General features: G+C 35.0%; 1 protein-coding gene across 1 annotated transcript in view; it reads left to right on the plus strand.

The window, feature by feature from the left end:
* Window positions 1–17185, plus strand: part of LOC124440940 — a 121004-nt gene extending 103819 nt beyond the window's left edge. The window contains exons 5-8 of the mRNA XM_046991367.1: window positions 5003–5059; window positions 6290–6349; window positions 15241–16317; window positions 17171–17185. Coding sequence (XP_046847323.1) covers window positions 15241–16317; window positions 17171–17185 — 1092 coding nt within the window. The 5' untranslated portion in view covers window positions 5003–5059; window positions 6290–6349. The remainder of the gene's footprint in view (window positions 1–5002; window positions 5060–6289; window positions 6350–15240; window positions 16318–17170) is intronic.
* The last annotated feature ends 2700 nt before the right edge of the window (window positions 17186–19885 follow it).

Raw genomic sequence — 19885 nt, forward strand, 5'->3', positions numbered from 1 at the left:
CTGGTGTAGTCTATTTATTCAAGTGTCGAAGCTGCAACGCCTCGTATGTGTGTCAAACCACACGTCATCTACACACCAGATTCTTGGAGCACTTGGGAATATCCCCCCTTACAGGCAACCAAGTTTCCCACCCTGCGTTATCAAGCATCTTTGCTCACATTAACCAACTGGACACACCCCCAACTTAAACGACTTTAAAATAATCTCTTCTTCTAACGATTCTTATGAACTCTCCATTCATGAAAGCCTTCTAATCAATAAATACAAGCCTTCACTTAATGTGCAAGGAAACTCCATTCCACTTAACCTCTTTTAATTTCTCTTTATTTTACTTCCTAACTTCCTTATTGAGTTCCTTCAGTTTGTTCAGTCTTTGTTCTTGTTGTTTGATGTAATTACTATTACATCAAACTATTACATCAAGAACAACAAGAACAAAGACTGAACAAACTGAAGGAATTTATACCAACGACAGTAAGTTATACTTCACTTTCTACGATACAAACTATTGCAGAGAAACGAGCAAGCAAGACAGAGACACAACACCAAATCAAATAACAACAAAAACTTGAACGTTTAAAACAAACTAAAACACATACAAGACATAAACATGACGATAACTGGGTGAGGAATATTTCTTCCCGCTAATTAAACGAAACTGAAACGCGACTACTATCTTACGGACTAAAACATTCCATAACACCTAGACAAATCCCGACTGAGACGATAGTATCAAGTGTCGAGGCTGTCCTAGCGTATCAAAGAGACTTGTCAGAGACAACAAAAGACGAGATCAGAAGCAGGATAGCCTCCACTTTACAATCGTCCTCTATACGTGACAACAACTTGACAAAGGACGAACAACAAGCACTCAAACGACTAAAACACGACAACAGCATCGTCATTTTACCAGCAGACAAAGGACGCGTGACTGTGGTCATGGACAGGAATGATTACTTCAACAAAATGGACGCACTTGTTAACGACAGACAAACGTACGAACAACTCAAACGAGACCCAACACCATCACTAGTACGCAAACTTAACAGCAAGATCTTCTCTATGAGAAAATCTAACATTATATCTGAACGTATTTACTATCGACTCAGATGTTCAGTACCACGACCATCCAGACTATACGGACTACCAAAACGTCACAAACCACAAATACCCATGCGACCAATTGTATCATTCTGTGGTTCGCCTACTTACGAACTTCCAAAGTACTTGACTAGCATACTGCAACCACTTACAAACAAATCAAAACACAAGCTACAATCCACTGAAACTTTCATTAAAAAACTGTGCACTATACAAATACCGGACAACTATATACTAGTGTCTTTTGATGTGAAATCACTGTTCACCAGTATTCCACTCAATCTGGCACTTACTTGTACAAAAACCCTCATTACAAACACCACGGACGTACTGCCATTACCGACAGAAGACATTATGGAGTTACTAGAGCTCTGCCTCACCTCGACTTACTTCCAATACAAAGGAACACACTACAAACAATTACATGGGACAGCAATGGGCTCGCCCGTTTCTGTTGTAGTTGCTGAAATTGTAATGCAATCTAAGAGGAACGGGCGCTCATGACTTACAAACATACACTACCTTTTTGGTTTCGCTACGTAGATGACACAATCACAGCACTGCATGCAGACGAGATTGATGACTTCCATACTCACATCAACAAACAGAACAGCCACATACAATTTACCAACGATCTTGAAGAAAACGGAGCTCTTCCTTTTCTTGACTGTTTGGTAAAACATGACAATCAAAAACTACGAACAACAGTTTATCGCAAGCCAACACATACTGACCGACTACTAGACCAATCATCTTACAACCCTACATCACACAAAGCCACCACAATCAGAACATTAACAAGACGTGCACAAATCATATGTGATTCACCGGACGCTCTACAAAACGAAAACAACTATCTCAAACGTGTTTTTGACAAAAACAACTATAACTCTGACTTTATCAAACGCAACACTTACAAACCCAACGAACCCAACGAAACGAACAACTCAGTGACAACAACAACGATACCTTACATCAAAGGTACGTCTGAGACTATCTCGCGTATCTTACGACCATACAACATACGTGTCGCACATAAACCAAATACGGCTAACCTGACGTTTACTCCTCATTTGACTCTGAAGATGACTACCGCTAAGGTTGTCGAAACGTCAGTCAACAACAACAAAAACAGTCCTTTTCAGGACTATACCAACCTGAACGATCATCATTTACAAACATATAACGATACTCCCGGGTTCAAACCATTTACTCTATAGACAAATCAACGCACGCATTTTTCTGTCTTTATTTTATAAACAAAAATGGATACTTTTACCTTTGAGAATCATGTTCTTCTTCATCATCTTCCAAAATGACTGTGACATTAATATTGATTCTTTATCTTCATCAATATCTTCATCATGTTCATCATCACTACCTTCTCAATAAACAATAAAATAAAGAAGATTGATCGAAAAACTTCATATAAGACAAATTTTACTAAACACAAATGAAACTGTACACAATCACCATTGATATCCATGTCTAATCATGGCAGTGTGTGAATTAACGGTGTGCAATGTGCAATTTGTACATCGTTTTAGCTAAAATGAAAACAATTGCACATCACTTTTTCAAACGATATGCAAAAAACTTCGTTATTGATTACTACCACATAAATTGAAAAAAGTTTTCAAGCTTAATCTTTACTGATCTTTACTTTATAAACGAGTGCGCTGCACGACATTAAAATCCATGTTCACACAATGTCATCAAATTTTAAAGACGTTGTCATTTTGAGACTGGGAAGTCTGTCAACAGTCAACATACATGGTGCTTATATGCTTATGACAATAGAAGTGTAATACATTATTAATGTCAATTTTTGCATTTGCGTTGTTTTGTAAACCGTTACGTACTGTTTTTGACATCATAGCTATTTTGAGTATTTTCAGTAATATCAGGAAACATTTTTATTTTGATTCTTAAAAGAAGACAAAAAAAACTTAAATAAGCCAAATTTGAAAAATAAACCAAAGGGAATTTTGATTTTAAATAAGCCTAACGTGAGAAAAAGAAGCGAAATTTGGCTCAAATATTAAGCCAAACTGGCAACCATGAACAAATATGATGTTTTTTATCGTAAGCAAACATCAAGGATGTTACTGTTAATAATCAGAAAGCAAAAGTATATTCGGTTATTCTCTTTTCACTTTTGCACAAAAAAGAGGAGAGAATAACATGCGCAAAAAATTTCTCTCATACATTTGTAACTGGATCAGCGATTGTAACGAAAAACACGGCCGTAAATCATATGAATTTGTTCACGTTAAAAATATTAATTTAGCAATTAGCGCTGTATAATAATTAACGTAATATCGATTTTATTATGCCTCTAAAGAGACACTTTTGTCAAAAAAAATTGCACATCGTTTTTTCTCAACAAATTCGCACACTGAATATGATCTAACGACAAAAAAGTTAAATTTTCACCTACGTATTGTTAACTGTTAAGTAAAAGAAAATTAATAAAGGAGCAGTTGTACACATCTTCATGTAACGATGACAATGTTTAAACTTAAGAAAACATGAAATTTTATGCACTAGAAAACAGCTGCATTGTCAGATACATAAGTCAGAGCCTCATACATCATAAATACCATGGCAATATAAGATACATGAAATGTATTGTGAGCTATACAATGATGTGACATGTATTTTTTTGTACCTTACCTTGTGAAACAGGAAGAGCAACTTGTGAAGATAGTGTCATTGTTTGTTCTTATGTCTAGAATTTTGTCATATTTGTCATAAAAAACCTGAATGTCATTTTCGTTGTGGAATTCGCACTTCACATGTTTTATATTGATACATCTGTTGATTTTGGTGGGATTTTCCAAATAACACATTGGATAATTTATCCTTTCCAAATACTGACCTTTCTTGCATTATCACCAACAATTAATTTCGCTAGTCTTTTCAAATATCATTTGTACGGCAGGGCTAAAAAATCAACAAAATGAATCAAAATCATGACACGTCACAGAATTTCAATTATGCATATCGTAAATGCGGAATGATTTTAACTTTATCTAACATGGCATTTATGAAGAAGAATTTTTTTCTTTTTTATACAGTCATCTATCTCTTTATCTTATTCGTACCACAGATTATGACATAAAAACGTTTTGCTAGGTATGTCCTTAAAAATTGCGCATAATTGGAGTGAAAAGATCACTTCTTCACGTGATAGTACACGTTATTTTGATCTGGTCTATATTTGTTCAACTTGTTGTAAGAAAGACTATTTAAAATATTTGTTTGCGTCAAAAGTTCACGAAATGACAAAACTTTGCATGATGAAGTGTCAAGTCCAAACGCTATCAGTTTTGTAGTATCTATGATTACTGAGATGTGACAAAATTATTCAAAATTAGAGACTTTGAGATTAATTACTTTGAAATTCCCTTTTTAAATAAAGACTGCCCAAAAAATCGTGAGCCCCGACTTTTACTTTCTTCTCACGCCCCGGATCAAATTATTTGTTTATCTGGATCAAAAGTTTACAAAATGACAAAACTTCATTGAAAACGTTTCAAAGTTGGAACGCTGAGAATTTCAGAGAAGCTCTGTTTATCGATTTTCTTAACTTCCTAAAATATAAATCCTTACTTTTTGAGTTCGGCTGTCCGTCTTCCTTTTTGATTACTTCAGTTAGTTTGCATGTAAGTCCGGATGCTCAATAATTGAAATAAATAATAGTAAATTGTGAAAGGTTTATTGGCATAAAGTTTCCAAGTCCAAACGTGTTTGTGTTTGCTTCAGTCATAGCTAAGATAAGAAATTTGCATTTCATATTTTATTGGGTATGAGCAGAATACATTATTTTACAATAAAAACAGCAGGTGATAAAAATTAAACATTTAATGAACATTCAGATTTCTTTATTATCAAGCAGAAGCAAAGACAACACGTAGTTGGTTGCGTCCTGTTTAATCTTTCTAAATTTGTTAAGGTATGTTGATTGAAATGTTTACCTATCATAGTATCATTCTTATGTCTTTAATTTTGATATATTTGTCATAAATAATGGAATGTCATTTTCGTGGTGGGATTCGCACTTCATATATTTTATATTCATATATCTTTTGACTTTGGTGGGATTTTCTCAATAACACATTGGATAATTTATAAATTCAAATACTGACCTTTCTTGCATTATCACCAAAAACTAATTTCACTTGTCTTTTCAAATATCATTGGTACGGCAGGGCTAAAAAATCAACAAGATGAATCAAAATAATGACACGTCACAGAATTTCAGTTATGCATATCATAAATGCGGAATGGTTTTAATTTTATCTAACATGGCTTTTATCACGAAGAAATTTTTTCCTCATTCATATAGTCATCTATCTTTTTATCTTATTGCTAACACAGATGATGACATAAAAACGTTTTGCTAGGTATGTCTTTAGAAATTGCGCCTACTTAAAGTGAAAGCTCACTTCTTCACGTGTTAGTACACGTGATTTTTTTCTGGTCTATAATTGTTCAACTTGTTGTAAGATAGACTATTTAAAATATTTGTTTGCGTCCAAAGTTCACAAAATGACAATACTTTGCATGATGAACTGTCAAGTCCAAACGCGATCAATTTTGAAGTATCTCTGATTACTGAGATGTGACAAAATTATTCTAAATTAGAGACTTCGAGATTAATTACTCTGATATTCCCTTCTTAAATAAAGATTGCCCTTAAAATCTTGAGCCCCCCCATTTTTTACTTGCTTCTCACGCCCCTGATCAGATTATTTGCTTATCTGGATCAAAAGTTTACAAAATGACAAAATTTCATTGACAACGTTTCAAAGTTGGAACGCTGAGAATTTCAGAGAAGCTCTGTTTATCGATTTTCTTAACTTCCTAAAATATAAATCTTTAATTTTTTAGCTATCTTACTTTTAAAAGGCTGGCTGCCCGTCTTCTTTTATGATTATTTCAGTTAGTTTGCATGTAAGACAGGATGTTCAATAATTGAAATAAATAATAGTAAATTGTGAAAGGTTTATTGGCATAAAGCTTCCAAGTCAAAACTTCTTTGTGTTTACTTCAGTTATAGCTAAAATTAAAAATTTGCATTTCATATTTAATTGGGTATGACCAGAATACAATATTTTACAATAAAAACAGCAGGTGATTAAAATCAAGCATTTATTTAACATTCCAATTTCTTTATTATAAGGCAAAACAAACACATCATCTAGTTGGTTGCGTCATTTTTAATCTTACTGAACCTGTGAAGGTATGTTGATTTTAAAGTTTACTCTTTTTATGTAATGGTGTATTTTAACCTTCTGATTTAATGTTTTGTGTCCATGTATCAATTTCTTTTGTTTTGATGTCACGAATATTGTAGTTAAATATAACTTATAAATTACTTCCGCGCTACATATGTTTTGTATGGATAACATTTCTTAAGTTTTGTTGGATTTTCAAACACCGATAAATTTTGAATGATTTACATCGTGAAAATACCGACTTTTCCCACATTTATACCAATTAAACAAGATATGTTTACAACATTAGTGTTTAGTGCAAATGTTATCGTTGTATTTTTGATTTATATAACTATGAAATGATCAATTGTCAAAGATTTTCATGATAAATTTATGTGCCCTGTGCATAGAAATTTCAATTCAACCGAAGATGACTTTCATTGAAATACTATAGTTAATCAATCTGCTGTATTTTTCGGAAACAAATTCTACAGTTATTTAAATTGAATAACAACTATCGCTCTTATCTGTTTTAAATAAACGTCGACGCTTGCTGGTAAAATATAAAAGAGTGTAATTAAACTAACAACTTGCCCTCCCAGTGTCAACAAGACCATGTAATAAACTGAACTATATACATATCTTTTAACTATTGAATATTTCTTCTCGCAAACTATCAACACTCCCACTTGATGGTTGTGCGAGAAATTTCGTCTTTAAACTAAATAAACATTTAATAGAGTTCTAAACTTTTCGAATGTTGGCTTGGGCAATGCCATTATGCCAGTGATCATCCTTTCGGTTGGAGAATATTCCACTTTAATTTCCTTTGACGAAATCCTTTCACGAATAAACTGATGACATATATCGATATGTTTAGTACGTTTGTAGTGGCTTGGGTTTTTGGTTAACTCTAGCGCACCTTGGTTATCTTCAAAAATAATGATGGGTGTCTTTGTGTTTAATCCCAAATCGCTCAATACATTCTCAACCAAATCGCTTCTTGCGTTGCTATAGACAATGCAACATATTCCGCCTCAGTAAAAGATTTGGCAACGGTAGCTTGCTTCTTACTTGACCAACTCACTGTGTTTCCTCCAAGTTTAAAAACGTGATCTAAAGTAGATCTTCTCGAATCTATATCTCCCGCCCAATCGGAGTCTGAAAATCCAACTAATTTGGGGTCATCATCAGCGGTATCCTTCAGTCCATAATTTAACGTTCCTTTTAGATAACAAAGAACACGCTTCACCTCGATCCAATGATCATTGCTTGGTTTTGCCTTGTATTTAGATAGGACATTTACAGCTGCTATGATATCGGGACGGGTAATTACTGATAAATATGTTAAACATCCTATAGCTGGTTGAATATTCTGCACATCAACAAACCTTCTTGTTTTCTTGCACTTCATTAAATTTCTTGCCATTTTTCATCGGTGTGGACATCAGTTTGCACGATTTCATACCAAATCTTTTCGATATCTTTTACATATAATTTCGTTGATTTATTGTTATTGTCTTCGCCTTGTGATCACGATTGATCAGCATTCCCAATAAGAAGTGAACTTCTCCACGATCATCCCTCCTAAATTTTTGGCATAGTGCTTGTTTTTCTGCATTAAGCATCTCGACATCGTTGGACACTGCATGCAATATATCGTCGACATAAAATCCTAGAAAAATAAAATTAATGTGCCCATTGTCCTTCTTTACTGATTTAACATATATACATGCGTCTGCATCATTCTTTCGATAACCAATTGATAGTAGATATTTATCAAGCGTATCATACCAACATCGAGCTGACAATAAATGCTTTTATTTAATCCGCATACGTGATTAGGTTTCCGTGGATCAACGAATTCATTTGGTTGAGATATATAAATATTGTAATCTATATTGCCGTTTAGAAACGCTGTTTTGACATCCATCTGGTGGATTTCAAGATTCTGAGCATTTCCCATAGATAACAGAGATTGCATTGACGTGTATTTGGCCACAGGAGAAAATACTTCTTCGTAATCTGTTCCTTTCGATTGTGAGTATCCTTGTGGAACCAGTCTGGCTTGACATCTGTCAACGGATCCATTTTCATTCCTCTTTACCTTGACAACCCATTTGGAACCGATGATGTTCTTCTCTTTCGATGGTGCAACCAATTCCCAAGTGTTATTCTCCAAAAGAGATGAGTATTCTTCTGTCATGGCATTCTTCCATAATTCTGCATGCTTTCCATTCAGTGTTTCATTAACGCTTTTACGATCATCTATGTCTGAAATCAGTGGATTCAGCAACTTGATATGCGTCTACACGAAATCGATGAAGGATTTTTCTTTCTCTTGTTTGTCCTAAATTTCTTACATCTTTTATAAATGAATCTTCGTATGTCTTACGAATTGGTGGTTCTACATTTTCTCCCACTTGCTCAGTATCTTCTCTGCTTGAGCATTGTTCATCATTTAACGTCATCCTTTTTTGAAACTGTGTCGCTTGCTCTTCTGGATCATTTGTATCAGAATTTTTGTTGGTTCCTTCATTCTGTTTTTCTGCTGATGTTACATCTTCTTCGTGCATATGGACGACGGTGTCGCTTAACACATCGACATTCCTTTGATGTGATTGTTCAGCAAAGGAAATTTTTTTTCAAGAAACACTAAGTCTCTACTGATTGCAAAACGGTTTCGGTTTAAGACGAATACCTTGTATCCCTTAGTGCCCGAGGGATATCCGTCAAAGATTGCTTCGTTTAATTTTTGATCAAGCTTCTGACGATTACAGCTTGCGACGTGTACAAAACATTTGCATCCAAACACCTTTAGGTTTGAAAGATCAGGTTTTCTCCAAATAAGCATTCAAATGGTGTTTTGCTCATTAATGTAGCTGTAGAACTTCGATTATGAAGATAAATGGCGGTATTACAAGCTTCCGCCCAAAAGTTCAATGGCAATGCAGCAGTGTATATCATTGACCTGGTAGATTCCAGCGTTGTACGGTTGAGACGCTCTCCCCCTCTGTTCTGTTCTTGGCAATATGTGCTTGTGATTTCTTGATTTATTGCTTCGTTAGTGCAATAATTGATGAAATCGTTTGATGTGTACTCCCCACCATTGTCACTCCTTGAGATCTTCACATGTCGTTTGTTTGAACTCTGGTTTTTCATATTATTAACAAATTCTTTAAACTTTGCGAGTACATCACTCTTGCGCTTGATGAAATATGCAACTTTAAATCGTGAATGGTCGTCAATAAATGTTACCATATGTCGACTGCCTCCCTTCGATTCAACTTGCATGGGGCCACATACATCACTGTGGACAACTTCATATGCTTTAGTAGCTCTGTGTTGACTTGTTTGAGGAAAAAGATTTCTGTGCGTCTTTCCGCCAATGCATCCTTCACAATTGTTTGCAGCTTTATCGTTTCTTCCATTATCCATTCCTTTCACCATATTTTTCTTCATCATTTTCTTTATGTAATCATGATTGAGATGGCCCAACCTTTGTTGCCATATTTGAGAAGATGTATAAATTAACGATTGAGAATATTCAGGATCCTTCACAGTATGTAACATACCATCTGTTAACTCGCCAACTACATAATCTTTATTATTATTTGATACAATACAATCATTTCCATGAAATTTGACTTTGGTTTCCATGGCAATCATTTCTGGTACGGAGAGTAGATTTTTGCAAGCTTTGGCACATACAACACTTTGTGCAACTCAACATGGTATAATAACTTTACCAGACCTTCACCAAGAGCATGTATCAGCGTTGTCTCCCAAATATATTTGGGTTGGTGTTTCATATTCAACATAGTCCACAAACGAATCCTTGTTGTGTGTCATATGCTTTGTTGCAGCGAAATCGATGAATCATTCATCAGAGGGTTTAATATTATGAATAAGAGCAACGTCACTGCCTTCAATAACACATGAACTTCCTTCTTTCTTATTGGATGTATTCAACGGACAATTTCTTGCTATGTGTCCCACCTGTTTACATCTGAAACAAGTAACATTTCTTCCTTATTGGAATCACACCTTCTTTCATCTCTTCCCATGTTCCATCCTGGTTTGCTGCATTGTGAGATTTCTCCTCTAGGCCTTTCATTGACTTTGCCAAAGTCATGCCCTTTTTCTCGATTGTAGTTTCCCTTTTTTCTCATGTATAATGCATTGTCTTCTTTCTTATCTTCTTTCTTCTCTTTACGTTTAAGATGTTCCTCAATCAAAAATCCTTTCATACTATCCCAATCCATATCTTCAACTTTTCTGGCGTTTAAACTAGTGATGAAATTCTCGTACGACTCTGGTAGACTACCTAATAACACCATTGCAAATTTCTTTGACGGAATTTCCACATTCATTTCACGCAGCTGTTCTGCTAATGTGGTCATATATGTGATATGCTTCAGCAACTCTCCCCTTCTTCCATGCTCGCAACGTAAAATTTCCGATTCAGTCGTACTATTTGTGCTACCAAGATTAATTCAAATTGAGCTTTTAAGTTTTTCCATGCGATGAGCGGACCTGTGGTTCCAGAAATATGTATTTGTAAATGTTTTTCTACATTTAGAGCTATAAGAGAGTGGGCCTTATCCGACCTCAATTGAAATGCATTCTTCGTCGCAATTGTCACCGTATCAGGAGGAATTTCTTTTCCTTCTTGTGTAAAACTCCATAATCCTCTTTCCATCAGAACTAACTTAACATGGTATTTCCAAGATTGGTAATTCTTTCCTGACAATTTATCAATCTTTGTTATTTCCGCCATGATCGCTTCGTTATATATGACAACAAAATTTCTCGTTATGTTAACAAGACAAAATTTTTATCTTCTATATCATTAAATTACTTCCACGTCCTGGGCCCATAATCTGTTTAAATAACACGTCAACGCTTGCTGGTAAAATTATAAAAGAGTATAATTAAAACCAACAACTTGCACTCCCAGTGTCTACAAGACCATGTGCTCTCTAAAATATGTATTAATTTACATATATGAATGACGTTTAAACTGAACTATATCCATATTTTTAACTATTGAATATCTCTTCTCGCAAACTATAGTAATTCTAACATTATGAAAGATAAACGTATGACAATTCCTTCTGGGTATTTTGAAAAAGTAAAACCCTATTTTTGGGCTTACACCAGCAAGGACATAAAATTTTTGCATAAATCTTGGGCGTCAGCAAGCATTTTCGAAAGCGACAAAACATCTTTGAATACCAGCTCGTTGCACTGGACAAAGCAGTGAATATAAAGTGCATGTTTGCAAACTTTATCTTTTATTAGCACCGCCAACCTTTCATTGCTTAAGTTCCATCAAATGCCATAGCAGCCATTCTTTGAGGATTCAAATTGTAATGCACCAACATATCTTTAACATACTTTAAAAGAGCTTCAGATGATAAACCCTCGTCACATGGCATGACGCCAATAAAATATTCTAAAACGTTGTAGTTTTCAGTACAATGGCGAACAGAAATAGATAATTGTTCAGTTTCGAAATGTCACTTGATTCATCGCAAATTATATATATGGCATAAAATTTACTACTATTTACTTCATTAAAAAAACTTCTTCTAGCACTCAGCACCAATCTTTCTTCTTGTTCAACTAAAATATCGTGAAAAATGTATCGATTTTCTTTTAAAAAAGATGTAATCCTTCTTGATCGATGGCTTTGTCTTCGTTAAATTGAATGATGTTCTAATCCTCGTCTGTATTACTCCGAATTGCTACCCCCCTGTGTAAGAAATGTTTTTAATGTATTAAAATGGGCTACCAAGCTTTGTCGCCTCAGACGTTGCTGCTCTTTTACATGGCTACTCATCTGCAAATCAACTGTAGGCTGGGTATTTCTTTTCTGTTTAGTAACATTCTTGTGGTTTTCGCTTTGGTCGGGATCTACTTGATGTTCTACGCCATTCTTCCAGTTACAGAAACTAGTAGCAGATGGAGTGAAGATGAATGGTGAATACTGTATGCTTTCCTGTATTCTGTACACGTTTTACAAACTACTGCCCTCTTCTCGCAGTGATATGAAAGCCATTCGTAATTTTTTGAGCCATTCGGACTAGAAAAATCTTCCTTTATTTTTATTTCAAAGCTTTTTGCCATCGTTGAAATCGCTCATAACTTTCATTCATGGATCAACTTTCGCCGTTGATGTTTCATGACCTGGGCCACACTCAATAATACTAGTTAATGGGGTGGTGCCGTTGATGTTTCACGACCTGGGTCACAGTCAGTGTTACTAGTTGATGGAGTGGTGCCGTTGATGTTTCATGACCTGGATCACAGTCAGTACTACTAGTTAATGGAGTGGTGCCGTTGATGTTTCATGACCTGGGTCACAGTCAGTACTACTAGTTGATGGAGTGGTGCCGTTGATGTTTCATGACCTGGATCACAGCCAGTGTTACTAGTTCATGGAGTGGTTCCGTTGATGTTTCATGACCTGGATCACAGCAGTACTACTAGTTAATGGAGTGGTGCCGTTGATGTTTCATGACCTGATCACAGTCAGTACTACTAGTTAATGGAGTGCCGTTGATGTTTTCATGACCTGATCACAGTCAGTACTACTAGTTCATGGAGTGGTGCCGTTGATGTTTCATGACCTGGGTCACAGTCAGTACTACTAGTTGATGGAGTGGTGCCGTTGATGTTTCATGACCTGGATCACAGTCAGTGTTACTAGTTCATGGAGTGGTTCCGTTGATGTTTCATGACCTGGATCACAGTCAGTACTACTAGTTAATGGAGTGGTGCCGTTGATGTTTCATGACCTGATCACAGTCAGTACTACTAGTTAATGGAGTGGTGCCGTTGATGTTTCATGACCTGGATCACAGTCAGTACTACTAGTTCATGGAGTGGTGCCGTTGATGTTTCATGACCTGGGTCACAGTCAGTACTACTAGTTGATGGAGTGGTGCCGTTGATGTTTCATGACCTGGATCACAGTCAGTACTACTAGTTAATGGAGTGGTGCTGTTGACGTTTATGACCTGGGTCACAGTCAGTACTACTAGTTGATGGAGTGGTGCCGTTGATGTTTCATGACCTGGATCACAGTCAGTACTACTAGTTGATGGAGTGGTGCCGTTGATGTTTCATGACCTGGATCACAGTCAGTGTTACTAGTTAATGGAGTGGTGCCGTTGATGTTTCATGACCTGGATCACAGTCAGTACTACTATTAATGGAGTGGTGCCGTTGATGTTTCATGACCTGGGTCACAGTCAGTACTACTAGTTGATGGAGTGGTGCCGTTAATGTTTCATGACCTGGATCACAGTCAGTACTACTAGTTAATGGAGTGGTGCCGTTGATGTTTCATGACCTGGGTCACAGCCAGTGTTACTAGTTGATGGAGGTGCCGCTGATGTTTCATGACCTGGATCACAGTCAGTACTACCAGTTAATGGAGTGGTGCCGTTGATGTTTCATGACCTGGGTCACAGTCAGTACTACTAGTTGATGGAGTGGTGCCGTTGATGTTTCATGACCTGGATCACAGTCAGTACTACTAGTTGATGGAGTGGTTCCGTTGATGTTTCATGACCTGGGTCACAGTCAGTACTACTAGTTGATGGAGTGGTGCTGTTGATGTTTCACGACCCAGGTCACAATCAGTACTAGTTGATAGGTGATATTTATGACCTGGGTCACAGTCAGTACCCAGGTCATAAAACATCAACGGCACCACCCCATCAACCAGGTTGTTAACCGTATGGGAACGGATACATTGGTAAACCCAACTATGTAAATTCTATTTCCCTTAACATATTTTTGTTCTTTATGAACATGACTCAACACAAGCGATGAAAAATTCTGCCAGCAAAATTCGACTATGTAGTTACCGTTCCCACAAACGCGAAGTTTTATGTTCCTCATAACAAAAACGTTACTAATTTAACTTGTAAATTTTTAAAAGTAAACAGTACTTACACATTACATTCTCTGCCTTCAAAATTAATGTTTGTTTCTTCCTTAGAAATTGATCAAAATGTTTTATGAAAAACGCGCTAAATTACAGCTGAGTTAAAGACGCACTAGCTAACAAGACTTCGAATCAGATAAATGTCGAAGAATCTGTAAGTGGGGAACTTGCATATCGGAAAATAAGATATACGTCTACTATTTGTTCAAAATGTGAAAAGGGGCAACCATCTGCCCCCTTGGCTCTGGCGCCCCTGGTAAAGTTCGTTTCCAAAAAATTTCTTTGCAAACGTACGCCAGGAAATGACGTTCACCAAAGATTTAGACAAATCTCAAGGTAAAATGTCTTTCTATTTTTCTTCTGGGCCTTTTTACAAATTTTTTGTTCTTTTGATATATTTAAACGTCTTACGATGTCAAAGTGTATGTCTATTGGAAATAAAGCTAAAATAACAATTTTTATGAAAAGGAGGCTTGAAGCCCCCAAAATTGCCCTGATGAGGGCGTTTTTTGAAATCAACGCCCCAACATTGACAAAAAGTCTACTCAAGTAAGCCCCGCGTTGGGGAACAATAACCTTTCTCCGCCTGGTCTATTTTTCTATAAACTTATTATTCTTATTTTTCTAATAAACTTATATAAACATATAAACTAAAACTTATAAACTAAAGTTGCTTCACTTTTCTTGACGACACGGTAGAATGACCATGGAGCTATACAAGGTATTATTATTTATGAAGGTTTTTAAAAACTTGTATAACTTCCACAGAAATGTCCAAATGCAGGACAACATTAAACAAAAATATTCACAGGTTGTTTTTAGCTACCACATTCATTACCCACTTTTATATACAACTGAAAATTTACGAACTGATAATATTCAACAAATTTCAGTTGTCCATAAATTACGGTTCATAAACAATATCCATGTTCATCGTAATCCTTTTATAATCCGTAGATGGAGTTAAGAGAAGAAAGGAATAGCTACTACATTCAGAAAATACTTTCAGATGTTGTTACGACGAAACTTACTGATTTATTTATCCAAGAGTGGAACATTCATTACGGAGTATGGGAAAATACAAATATTAGTGGTCAGAAGTTGTTCAATATTGAAAGAACAAAAAGGAGACCTTTAGACAACCATATTTTGTCAAAATTTCATGTGGGTGACACAAGTAAGTGGGATTGTACAACACTATTTGCAGCAATACTGTATTCCAACTCAATTGGAACAAAAGTTAACCCAAAAGTTAGATCTGCAGTTGATGCACTTCGTATTGTTAGAAACAAATTTATTCATGATAATTCTGGAAGAGTATCTGATACCGAATTTGACAAAATCGTTTGTGATATTGAAAAGTCATTTAAACATCTAGCAATTTCATTCACTGAAATTAATGAAATTAAATGTCAACGAAACAGATTTAATTCTTTTCAAGTACTTCCTTGCAAAGCAAATCACGATGTGGCTAAACGTACAGAAGTACTTAATCAAATCACAGCAGATCTCACTAACTTGCGCAGTACTAACAATAATGAACTAACATATTACTATATTTCTGGTAATCCTGGCAGTGGTAAATCTCAATTAGCTAGACAGATTTGCGAAGAAATGTATAACTCGTTTGACTGGGAAAATCAAACAACATTTGTGATGACACTCGAAGGAAAAGATATTGACTCTCTTTTGAAAACTTATGCTGAACTTTATCAACGATTAAGCAATGATAAAACTGTCATTGAAAATATCTCGAAAGAAGATAAGAGCACTGAAGACAAAATCAAAGATTTTCAATTATTGCTGACACAACAACTTAAATCTTGGCAATCATGGTGGATTGTTGTAGATAACGTGGTTGAACTTGATAAAATTTATCCATTATTACCTCAAGTTGGCGATCATAGCTGGAAAAATGGTCAAATTATAGTAACTGTGCAAAATACAGATGCCATACCACCAGATGGAAATCGAAATAAACACATTTCAGTTAGTCATGGTATGAACAATAAAGAATGTCGAGAACTTCTATCTGTCTTTCTGATATTCATAATAAAGATGAAAAATTTTAAAGGATTTATCAGACAAATTAGATCGTCAACCGTTGTTCCTGGCAAATGCTGCTTCCTACGTAGGTAGTGTAAAAGTGTAAATCCGACATTCACGTGGGAGCAATATTTTGATAAGTTGAATGAAGGAGAGCGACAGAACATGGATGGCAATTTTCAAAAAAATAAACTCACTTACTTAGGAATGAAAAGTATGTTAGCAGTACAAAAAATGCTGAAGAATCCATCTTGTTGGAACATGTTTTAAACTTTTCTCAATAATATCTTTCGATCCCTTACCACAAGATGTTATAATACAATTTATTAAAAGCATTGATCCACAAAATCTGCAGAAGATGTCTGTCTTCAATTAAAGCATTGTTCTTTATTCCTTCAAACGGAAAACAACGACATCCGCCTGCACAGCGTTGTACACGAAGCCATCATAAATTATTCATCGCAGACCTTTGGCTGTAAACAAAACGAAAATAATTCTAAAAGTCTGCAGCTGATCTTGCCTGTCAAGTTGCTTGGGCACTAAATCATTTTAAAGACAGAGAAGATGAAATCAAAATAATTCCACATCTAATTAAATTCATAACAAATTCATCATTTCAACATTTCCTAAATAAGTTGATCGATGTAAAATCATCAAAACTTGACTTGAAAAGATATTGGGAATTTGCCAAATATTTTGTAGATGTTTTGAAAAGATTTTGCAAATATGAACTTGCAACTAAAGTACTTTATGAAGTAACAGAAATTCAAACTAAAGTGTTAGGTGTTGATCATATTGATGTTTCATATTCGTACAACGAGCTGGGTTTTTTGCTTTTAAGGAATGGAGAATATAAAAAAGCTAAAGATTTTTTTGAACAAGCGAGAAAAATTCAAACGAAAACATTTGGACTTGACCATGTTAATATTACGACAACGTGCAATAATCTGGGTTTGGTTTACAAAAATATGGGAGAGTACGAAAAAGCAAAAGATTTTCATGAACGAGCGATGAAAATTCAAACGAAAACATTAGGACCTGACCATGTTAATATTGCGACAACTTACAACAATCTGGGTTTGGTTTACAAAGATATGGGAGAGTACGAAAAAGCAAAAGATTTTTATGAACGAGCGATAGAAATTGAAACAAAAGCATTTGGACCTGACCATGTTAATATTGCGACAACGTACAACAATCTGGGTCTTGTTTACCATAAAATGGGAGAGCGCGAAAAAGCAAAAGATTTTTATAAACGAGCGATAGAAATTAAAATGAAAGCATTTGGACCTAACCATGTTAATATTGTGTCAGCGTACAACAATCTGGGTTCGGTTTACCATAATATGGGAGAGTACGAAAAAGCAAAAGATGTTTATGAACGAGCGAAAGAAATTCAAACGAAAACATTTGGACCTGACCATGTTAATATTGCGAAAACGTACAACAATCTGGGTTTGGTTTACAAAGATATGGGAGAGTACGAAAAAGCAAAAGATTTTTATGAACGAGCGATGGAAATTAAAACGAAAACATTTGGACCTGACCATGTCAATATTGCGGCAGCGTACAACAATCTGGGTTTGGTTTACAAAGATATGGGAGAGTACGAAAAAGCAAAAGATTTTTATAAACAAGCCATGGAAGTTCAAACAAAAGCATTTGGACCTAACCATGTTAATGTTGCAACAACGTACAACAATCTGGGTTTGGTTTACAAAAATATGGGAGAGTACGAAAAGCAAAAGATTTTATGAACGAGCGATGAAATTCAAACGAAAACATTTGGACCTGACCATGTTAATATTGCGACAACGTACAACAATCTGGGTTTGGTTTACAAAGATATGGGAGAGTACGAAAAGCAAAAGATTTTATGAACGAGCGATAGAAATTGAAACAAAGCATTTGGACCTGACCATGTTAATATTGCGACAACGTACAACAATCTGGGTCTTGTTTACCATAAAATGGGAGAGAGCGAAAAAGCAAAAGATTTTTATGAACGAGCGATAAAAATTAAAACGAAAGCATTTGGACCTGACCATGTTAATATTGCGACAACGTACAACAATCTGGGTTCGGTTTACTATAATATGGGAGAATACGAAAAAGCAAAAGATGTTTATGAACGAGCGAAAGAAATTCAAACGAAAACATTTGGACCTGACCATGTTGATATTGCAAAAATTTACAGCAATCTGGGTTTGGTTTACAAAGATATGGGAGAGTACGAAAAAGCAAAAGATTTTTACGAACGAGCGATAGAAATTAAAGCAAAAGCATTTGGACCTGACGATGTTAATGTTGCGACAACGTACAACAATCTGGGTTTGGTTTACAGTAAAATGGGAGAGTACGAAAAAGCAAAAGATTTTTATGAACGAGCAATGGAAACTAAAACAAAAACATTTGGACCTGACCATGTTAATATTACGAAAAAGCAATCACGCTGTATTTTGCTGTGATAGGAAAAACATGAAAAACCAACACAATAAAGTTTGTAACGAGCGAAAGAACTTGAAATTAAAGCATTTGACCACTATATTTATCTTTTATTTGCCAACAGCTAAAAGACTTCCGTATTAGAGAAACGTTTCACGAGATAAAGAAAAAAAAAGGACAAATGACAGTTGTATTTTCAGTTTAGAGCGATAGAAATTGAAAGAAAAGCATTTGGACCTGAACATGTACCGCAATAATATACAACAATCTTCATTTGGTCATAAACAAACAATAGATATTGAAACTGAAGCATTTGGATTTCTATTTATCTTTTATTTGCTAGAAGCTAAAATACTTATGTCTTTGAGAAAACGTACACGGAGATAGAAGAAGAGGAAATGAATTTGTAACACATTTTCAATGAAGAAAATCAATTTCTCTTTTCATTTTAGGTATGTCTTCTTTATACTAAAGCTGATTAGAAGCAGTTGTATTGTAGATTTCTTTTAACAAAGTTCTAATGACAACAGTTGTATATTTATAAAAGTTATAAATATATTATTGACAATATTCAAACCATTGTATTTTCAAGTTTCAACTGTCATTTATTTACTGGAACAGTTTTTCTGAAGAAACTTGCATGGAACTATCAAAGTACATTTATGAAATTAGTTTGCAATATCTAGATATTCAGAAGTTGTGAAGTTCCTTAAAATAAATGTTGTTGGGTCATTTTCTTGTATAATGAGAGTAAATACTGATCTTACAGCAACCATGATCATGTAACATCCCTTTTTGAAATGCTGAAAAGCCCACAAGATTTGCTTTGCCATATAAGTATGAATACAGTCTTTTCTATATTTATTTCTATTCATTCATATAATTTACAAAATATAATTTCTATTTATGAGAATTGTAGTTGTTTGAAATGGACATGCAGTTATTGTTGTTTGATTCAATCATACTTGATTTGGGGACTAACATCTTAATTGTCGTGACAATGTTTGTTTTTACTTTGGATGAAATATTTTTTTAATGACTGATTTAATCATTTAATGATTGATTCAATAATACTTTTTTATAGTTCAAACTATAAAGGCAATGTAAAGTA

The sequence above is a fragment of the Xenia sp. Carnegie-2017 genome, unplaced genomic scaffold (genome assembly GCF_021976095.1).
Source record: "Xenia sp. Carnegie-2017 unplaced genomic scaffold, XeniaSp_v1 HiC_scaffold_20, whole genome shotgun sequence".
In the NCBI taxonomy this organism is placed as follows: Eukaryota; Metazoa; Cnidaria; class Anthozoa; order Malacalcyonacea; family Xeniidae; genus Xenia; species Xenia sp. Carnegie-2017.